This window comes from Culicoides brevitarsis, chromosome 3 (assembly GCF_036172545.1).
Source record: "Culicoides brevitarsis isolate CSIRO-B50_1 chromosome 3, AGI_CSIRO_Cbre_v1, whole genome shotgun sequence".
Taxonomy (NCBI): Eukaryota; Metazoa; Arthropoda; class Insecta; order Diptera; family Ceratopogonidae; genus Culicoides; species Culicoides brevitarsis.
The window spans coordinates 26,390,390-26,398,264 of NC_087087.1; the positions used below are offsets into that span (position 1 = coordinate 26,390,390).

The 7,875-nt window shown below is 38.0% G+C and overlaps 5 protein-coding genes across 5 annotated transcripts; 2 read left to right on the top strand and 3 right to left on the bottom strand.

The window, feature by feature from the left end:
- Positions 1-628: 628 nt before the first annotated feature.
- Positions 629-1,855, top strand: LOC134835433 (uncharacterized). The gene has a single exon (XM_063850311.1). The coding sequence runs from the start codon at positions 629-631 to the stop codon at positions 1,853-1,855; it is 1,227 nt and encodes a 408-aa protein (XP_063706381.1).
- A 128-nt stretch (positions 1,856-1,983) lies between these two features.
- Positions 1,984-2,393, bottom strand: LOC134835753 (histone H4). Its single transcript, XM_063850698.1, has one exon. The coding sequence runs from the start codon at positions 2,351-2,353 to the stop codon at positions 2,042-2,044; it is 312 nt and encodes a 103-aa protein (XP_063706768.1). The 5' UTR covers positions 2,354-2,393; the 3' UTR covers positions 1,984-2,041.
- Positions 2,394-3,977: 1,584 nt separating this feature from the next.
- On the bottom strand, positions 3,978-4,427 carry LOC134835752 (histone H2B). Its single transcript, XM_063850697.1, has one exon. It carries the CDS (start codon positions 4,398-4,400, stop codon positions 4,029-4,031), a length of 372 nt encoding a protein of 123 aa, XP_063706767.1. The 5' UTR covers positions 4,401-4,427; the 3' UTR covers positions 3,978-4,028.
- Positions 4,428-4,764: 337 nt separating this feature from the next.
- Positions 4,765-5,236, top strand: LOC134835751 (histone H2A). Its single transcript, XM_063850696.1, has one exon. It carries the CDS (start codon positions 4,811-4,813, stop codon positions 5,186-5,188), a length of 378 nt encoding a protein of 125 aa, XP_063706766.1. The 5' UTR covers positions 4,765-4,810; the 3' UTR covers positions 5,189-5,236.
- Positions 5,237-5,992: 756 nt separating this feature from the next.
- On the bottom strand, positions 5,993-6,470 carry LOC134835750 (histone H3). The gene has a single exon (XM_063850695.1). It carries the CDS (start codon positions 6,431-6,433, stop codon positions 6,023-6,025), a length of 411 nt encoding a protein of 136 aa, XP_063706765.1. The 5' UTR covers positions 6,434-6,470; the 3' UTR covers positions 5,993-6,022.
- Between the last annotated feature and the right edge of the window lie 1,405 nt (positions 6,471-7,875).

The window sequence follows — 7,875 nt, forward strand, 5'->3', positions numbered from 1 at the left end:
ATACATATGATATGCATATAATATACGAATAATATACAAATTATATACGAATTATATGCATATAATATACATATAATATAGAAAAAATTAATTGTGTCCGCAGCTTAAACAAAATATTTTTATAAAAATTTTATAAAATTAACTTAAATCCCAAAATTTGTCAAAAAAAAAAAAAAATATAAAATCATCAGAACAAAAATTAATAAATTCATTAAAAAAATTAAAAAATTTAAAAAAATTTTCAAAAAATATTTAAAAAATTAAAAATTATTAGAAAAGCTTTAAATAGCATAAAAAAGAGAAATAAACCCCTTTGGATTTGAAAAGTCAATGAAATTGCAAAGGATGTTAACCGTGCATTAACATTATGAGAAATTTTGCAGAAAAATCAGCTGTCGACTTTTTCTGCAATTTAATTACGGTTTAAAATCGTAAAATGAGTACGTGCAACAAAATAAATTGCTGCTCAGGACTTTTTTCTGTGGAAAAATGCAAAAATTATGCTCATAAAACCTTGAAAATATTCGAGCTCAAAAATTCTATAAAAGGAAGGATTCAACAAACTCGTGCCACATTCTTGTTTCAGTCGGTTTAAAGTGACGAAAAAAAATTAAAAAAAAAAAAAATCATGAAAAATCTCTCAACAAAGGAAAAAATTTCTTTTGACGCCATTTGGAAGCGCCTCAAGTTCATGGATGCCGCCGTTGGACTTTTTTTGTTCCGAGATCCGTCGGAAAAGGTCTCTCCTTGGTTGAAATTTCTTACGCGAGTTCAACTGCGACATGCAATTTTGGTGCCTTTGGTATTAATTTCGACAGTTGTCATCACAAAATTCGCTCTGATCAACATAATTTTCTGCTTTTCTCTCGTAACGTTGCTGCTGCCGCTGCATTGCACTCTGATCTCGTGCGAATCGAAGCAAAAGAATCTCCGGAGACTCTTCAAGTGGTGCGCGTCACTATATGACGTGAAAAGAAGTTTTCGCGAACAAATTCGGGAAATTGCTGCAACGCATTTAGCGTCGTTGGAGAAAAGGGCGTCGTTCGCATTGAAGTGGCTCACGATAATTTTGTACATCGACAACGCCGGATACTCGTTGGGCTTTGCAATCATCGGAATTTGCTTGCCGGATGACATTTATCCGAAATTTAAGTTGCCTGTTCCGTTTTATTTTCCCTTCAGCGTGTGGGAAAATTGGCCAGCATTTCTTCTGACAATTTTTGGTCAATTTATTATTGCTTTCGATGGAGCTTCGATCACAATTTACGCGTTTGGCCTCTATTTTTGCACCTGCTTTCACGTTTTGTGCTATTTGGACATCATTTTAGCCTCAGTTCGGCAGCTGCGGAAGGAAATGCTCGCCAATTTGGAAGGTTTCGTCATCAAGGAGGACCTAAAATTCGAAAAATGGATTAAAATTTTGACAGATATGATCGTTGATGTTCACGTCAATGCGAATATTTGCAACGATTTGTTCAAAATTACCGCTTTTTTGTTGGAAATTGCGAGTCTCGGATCGTTTTTCATTTTTGGCTTGATAATGATGGTCCTGAAAGAGCAATATTTGTTTGGGTTTGGCATTATTTTTGTCATGTTCTTGTTTTACGTCGTTTGTTTCGTGAACGAAAAAATTCGCGATAGATTTTGCGAAATCAACAAGGCTTTGTATAACCTTCCGTGGTACGGATTGTCAGTGCCGCAGAAAAAGCAACTTTTGATGATCCTGAATTGCGATAAAATTCAACAAGGAGTCAGTTCGGCAGGCATTCACTACTTAACGGTGCAACGATTCGCCTCTGTCGTTAAAGCTGGCTACACTAATTTGCTCATTTTGAAAGATTTGATCCAAAAATAAGCTTGAAATTTTTTAAAAAAATATCAAAAAATCACGAAATTGCACTTTAATTAATTTTAAAAAATAAAAAAAATCACGAAGCACGGCTAAAATTTTGTTTGAGAATTTTTGTAACTTTTCCTGAATTTTTTGTTGGTCCTTAAAAGGACCGTTTTTGTTCTTCAAGCAACGAGTTTTTGTCGAAATTTAACCTCCGAAGCCGTACAATGTGCGTCCTTGGCGTTTCAAGGCATAGACGACATCCATGGCGGTGACAGTCTTGCGCTTGGCGTGCTCCGTGTACGTGACGGCATCCCGGATGACATTTTCCAAGAAGACTTTCAAGACGCCGCGCGTTTCTTCGTAGATCAAGCCGGAAATACGCTTGACGCCTCCACGCCGAGCGAGACGACGGATGGCGGGCTTCGTGATGCCTTGGATGTTGTCACGCAGCACTTTGCGATGACGTTTGGCGCCTCCTTTGCCGAGACCTTTTCCTCCTTTGCCGCGTCCTGTCATGTTTCTTCGAGTGTTTTGATGGTGTGTCCTTGTCGAAATTCAGACGAAAACTGATGTCGACTCGTTCTGCGACACCCGTATTTATACCGAAAGTCGTTTTTGCGCCTTAACGAAAGTAGGGGAAACGAAAAAAAGCAGAAAATCTTGAATTTCTTCGTTAAAACTTTAGAAAAATTTGAGATTTTTGAATTAATTTGAAGATAATTTCAAGATTTTTCATAATTTCAAAGAAAATTCAACTTTTTCCCGGGTTTTCAAGAGATTTTTGCAAAAAATCGAAATTAGAAGAAAACATCCGTTAGATTTCCCCTCCATGAAATGGCGCGCATTATCTCTCGTATAAATAGAAGTGCATCGTCGTCGTCGTCTCCATTCTTAATTTGTGTTTCACCAAGTCGAGACTGATTAAAAAACTCTGAAAAATGGCACGTACCAAGCAAACTGCCCGCAAATCAACCGGAGGAAAGGCTCCTCGCAAGCAATTGGCGACGAAAGCTGCTCGCAAAAGCGCCCCAGCCACCGGCGGAGTCAAGAAGCCGCATCGCTATCGTCCCGGAACTGTCGCTCTTCGTGAGATCCGTCGCTACCAAAAGTCGACAGAGCTCCTGATCCGCAAATTGCCTTTCCAACGATTGGTCCGTGAAATCGCGCAAGATTTCAAGACTGACTTGCGTTTCCAAAGCTCCGCCGTTTTGGCCTTGCAAGAAGCCAGCGAAGCTTATCTCGTCGGTTTGTTCGAAGACACCAACTTGTGCGCCATCCACGCCAAACGCGTCACCATCATGCCCAAAGACATCCAATTGGCTCGTCGTATCCGCGGAGAACGTGCTTAAATTGTCTCACGACTCAAATTCAAACAAAATCGGTCCTTTTCAGGACCAACAAATTAATTGAAAAAAAGTTACGTAAAATCATTCTTCTGAATTTTGAAAATTTGATGAAATTTTGAATATTTTCTGTAAAATTTAATGAAAAATACTTCGACAAAAGCAAAATTTGATACTAAAATTGGCTTTTGTATACAAAAGTTTAATGTTTCAGATTGAATTTTAAGAAAAATTAACTTTTTTATCCTCAAAAATCGACAAATCTCATCAAAAAACAATAATTGAGTTATGACCTTGAACAAAATGTAAGAATTTTTGCTCTGTAAATAACGCTTAACCAAAATTCGAGAGACAATGGAAGAAAATTAAAATGTTTGTGTATGATTTTTTGTATCTCAACACGAAAAATGTTTAAAATTCAGATAAAAATGCATTACTTCGTCTCGTTTTGTTAACTTCAGGTACCAAATTCGACAAAGAACGCACAAAGAAAGGTCAAAGGTCAAAAATATTTCAAAATAGAAGCCAAATTTTGGAGGGAAAAGTTGCTATTGGTTAATTTTTGTTTGATTTTTTGCCGTTTAAACTTTTTTCCCCTTAAATTTTTTAAAATTTTTGCACAAAAATCTGCAAAATGTATGGAATTCGATAAAATTCAGGTAAAAAGAATTTTTAGCTACACGATACAGAATTGTTTAAAAAAAGAACCGTTTTCGTACAAATCGAGTGACGCTACTTTTTTGGAGGGAAATTTTGTTGATTTTTTTTTAACTTTTTCTTGATAATTTTGTTGGTCCTGAAAAGGACCGTTTGTTTTTGCTTATTAACGTTTAGAAGAGACGAAAAATTTACTTGGAGCTCGTGTATTTGGTGACAGCCTTGGTGCCTTCAGAGACAGCGTGCTTGGCCAATTCTCCGGGCAACAACAATCTGACGGCAGTTTGGATCTCCCGAGAGGTGATCGTCGAGCGTTTGTTGTAGTGAGCCAAGCGACTGGCTTCGGCGGCGATACGTTCGAAGATGTCGTTGACGAAGCTGTTCATGATGCTCATGGCCTTGGAGGAGACTCCGGTGTCGGGATGCACTTGCTTCAAGACTTTGTAGATGTAGATGGCGTACGACTCCTTGCGGCGTTTGCGGTGCTTCTTGTCGCCCTTCGCGATGTTCTTTTGGGCCTTTCCTGCCTTCTTGGCGGCTTTTCCACTGGTTTTTGGTGCCATTTTTTTAGTTGTTTCCTTCTCGTAAGTCAAAAACGAAATGATACCGTTTGACGTTTTTGCTCTCCCTTTTATACGGTTCTTCGTCGAACGCAAATGTTCCGTTCGAAAATGGAGGGGGAAAAGAATTTTATCGAAAAAACTCAATTTTCTCTTTGAATTTTTCAATTTTACGAAATATTTTATAAAATTCATGAAAAATTCGTCAAAATCTTTCTTTTGAACTAATTTTTTCCATTTTTCTCCAAAGATTTATCGAAATATTTCAATTTTTCGTCATTTTTATTCGAATTTCTTCCCCTCTTTGTTCGAAATTTTTGTATATAAAGGCCCGCAATCGAGAATGTATCATCAGTTATTCGTAACATCTCGTAGTATTCACATCTAACGTAAAAAAAATCTAAAATCACAAAATGTCTGGTCGTGGAAAAGGAGGAAAAGTCAAGGGAAAGTCCAAGACTCGCTCGAACCGTGCTGGATTACAATTCCCCGTCGGTCGTATTCATCGTCTCTTGCGCAAAGGCAACTATGCTGAACGTGTTGGTGCCGGAGCTCCCGTTTACATGGCTGCCGTCATGGAATATTTGGCTGCTGAAGTCTTGGAGTTGGCAGGAAACGCTGCACGTGACAACAAGAAGACCCGTATCATTCCCCGTCACTTGCAACTCGCCATCCGCAACGACGAAGAATTGAACAAATTGCTCTCGGGCGTCACAATTGCTCAAGGCGGTGTCTTGCCCAACATCCAAGCTGTCTTGTTGCCCAAGAAAACCGAAAAATCATCATCTTAAATCGCTCATCTATCGATCTCACAAAACATAACGCAAAAACGGTCCTTTTCAGGACCAACAAAGAAATCAAGAAAAAGTTAAAAAAAAAATCAACAAAATTTCCCTCCAAAAAGTAGCGTCACTCGATTTGTACGAAAGGTTCTGCGTTTTTTAAGCAATTCTGTGTCTTGTAGCCAAAAATTTCTTTCTGCCTGAATTTTATCGAATTCCATACATTTTGCAGATTTTTGTGCAAAAATTTTAAAAAATTTAAGGGGAAAAAAGTTTATACGAAAAAAATCAAACAAAAATTAACCAATAGCAACTTTTCCCTCCAAAATTTGGCTTCTATTTTGAAATATTTTTGACCTTTGACCTTTCTTTGTGCTTTTTTTGTCGAATTTGGTACCTAAAATTTGCAAAACGAGACGAAGTAATGCATTTTTTATCTGATTTTGAAACATTTTCCGTGTTGAGATACAACAATTCATACACATTTTAATTTTCTTCCATTGTCTTTCGAATTTTGGTTAAGCGTTATTTACAGAGCAAAAATTCTTACATTTTGTTCAAGGTCAATTATGCTTTTTTTTATGAGGTTTGTCCATTTTTAAGGACAAAAAAGTTAATTTTTCTTAAAATTCAATCTGAAACATTAAACTTTTGTATACAAAAGCCAATTTTAGTATCAAATTTTGCTTTTGTCGAAGTATTTTTCATTAAATTTTACAGAAAATATTCAAAATTTCATCAAATTTTCAATATTCAGAAGAATGATTTTACGTAACTTTTTTTCAATTAATTTGTTGGTCCTGAAAAGGACCGATTTTGTATGAATTTGAGTCGTGAGACAATTTAAGCACGTTCTCCGCGGATACGACGAGCCAATTGGATGTCTTTGGGCATGATGGTGACGCGTTTGGCGTGGATGGCGCACAAGTTGGTGTCTTCGAACAAACCGACGAGATAAGCTTCGCTGGCTTCTTGCAAGGCCAAAACGGCGGAGCTTTGGAAACGCAAGTCAGTCTTGAAATCTTGCGCGATTTCACGGACCAATCGTTGGAAAGGCAATTTGCGGATCAGGAGCTCTGTCGACTTTTGGTAGCGACGAATCTCACGAAGAGCGACAGTTCCGGGACGATAGCGATGAGGCTTCTTGACTCCGCCGGTGGCTGGGGCGCTTTTGCGAGCAGCTTTCGTCGCCAATTGCTTGCGAGGAGCCTTTCCTCCGGTTGATTTGCGGGCAGTTTGCTTGGTACGTGCCATTTTTCAGAGTTTTTTAATCAGTCTCGACTTGGTGAAACACAAATTAAGAATGGAGACGACGACGACGATGCACTTCTATTTATACGAGAGATAATGCGCGCCATTTAGTGGAGGGGAAATCTAACGGATGTTTTCTTAAATTCCGATTCTTTGGCAAAAATCTCTTGAAAACCCGGGAAAAAGTTGAATTTTCTTTGAAATTATGAAAAATCTTGAAATTATCTTCAAATTAATTCAAAAATTTCAAATTTTTCTAAAGTTTTAACGAAGAAATTCAAGATTTTCTGCTTTTTTTCGTTTCCCCTACTTTCGTTAAGGCGCAAAAACGACTTTCGGTATAAATACGGGTGTCGCAGAACGAGTCGACATCAGTTTTCGTCTGAATTTCGACAAGGACACACCATCAAAACACTCGAAGAAACATGACAGGACGCGGCAAAGGAGGAAAAGGTCTCGGCAAAGGAGGCGCCAAACGTCATCGCAAAGTGCTGCGTGACAACATCCAAGGCATCACGAAGCCCGCCATCCGTCGTCTCGCTCGTCGTGGCGGCGTCAAGCGTATTTCCGGCTTGATCTACGAAGAAACGCGCGGCGTCTTGAAAGTCTTCTTGGAAAATGTCATCCGGGATGCCGTCACGTACACGGAGCACGCCAAGCGCAAGACTGTCACCGCCATGGATGTCGTCTATGCCTTGAAACGCCAAGGACGCACATTGTACGGCTTCGGAGGTTAAATTTCGACAAAAACTCGTTGCTTGAAGAACAAAAACGGTCCTTTTAAGGACCAACAAAAAATTCAGGAAAAGTTAAAAATTTATCAAATATTTTTTTTTTTCGTAAAATTAATTTTAGTAGGCTCAGAAATTTTTCAGTTTTGACAGTAGTTAATCGAATTTATTGAAAAAAGGTATTTTTCGAGTGTTCTCTCCGCCATTCTGAACTAAACTGAAATAAAAAAAAAGTTTTTCGTCGGATACGGCTAAAAAAAAGAAGTTGAACCAGTCATGCGTGTAATTTCTTTTCGTTATTTTAGTTTCGCTCCGTACCGACAATAACTTTCGTGCTTGCACAGCGATCGTAGTTTTGTATTATTTAAATAAAAGGATACTATTTGCATCAATCGTATTTGCTTTTGGCTTCAGTCGAGCTTGAAGCGTTATTTGAAACGGTTCTCCAACCAAAAACTTTCAACTTTTAGTGAAAAATCCACAAAACGATTCTGAAAAAGAGAAAATTCAACCAAAATGTGTCAATAGAAAAATTTAAAAATTAAAAAAAAAAGAAATTTTTGAAAAATGGACTCCAATCGGTTATCTTTGAAGCGAAAAACTGACTTTGGAGACGAGGAAAATATGTTCTTAGATAACAATAGTGGTCTTTTGACAAACGGTGGCAACAGCCATAAACTCATAAAACGCAATCTCTACGACTCTCTCGAACCC

What these genes read in the sequence shown, in the direction of transcription:
- LOC134835433 (XM_063850311.1), top strand. Translation starts at nt 629, where the DNA reads ATGAAAAATCTCTCAACAAAGGAAAAAATTTCTTTTGACGCCATTTGG.
- LOC134835753 (XM_063850698.1), bottom strand. Translation starts at nt 2,353, where the DNA reads ATGACAGGACGCGGCAAAGGAGGAAAAGGTCTCGGCAAAGGAGGCGCC.
- LOC134835752 (XM_063850697.1), bottom strand. Translation starts at nt 4,400, where the DNA reads ATGGCACCAAAAACCAGTGGAAAAGCCGCCAAGAAGGCAGGAAAGGCC.
- LOC134835751 (XM_063850696.1), top strand. Translation starts at nt 4,811, where the DNA reads ATGTCTGGTCGTGGAAAAGGAGGAAAAGTCAAGGGAAAGTCCAAGACT.
- LOC134835750 (XM_063850695.1), bottom strand. Translation starts at nt 6,433, where the DNA reads ATGGCACGTACCAAGCAAACTGCCCGCAAATCAACCGGAGGAAAGGCT.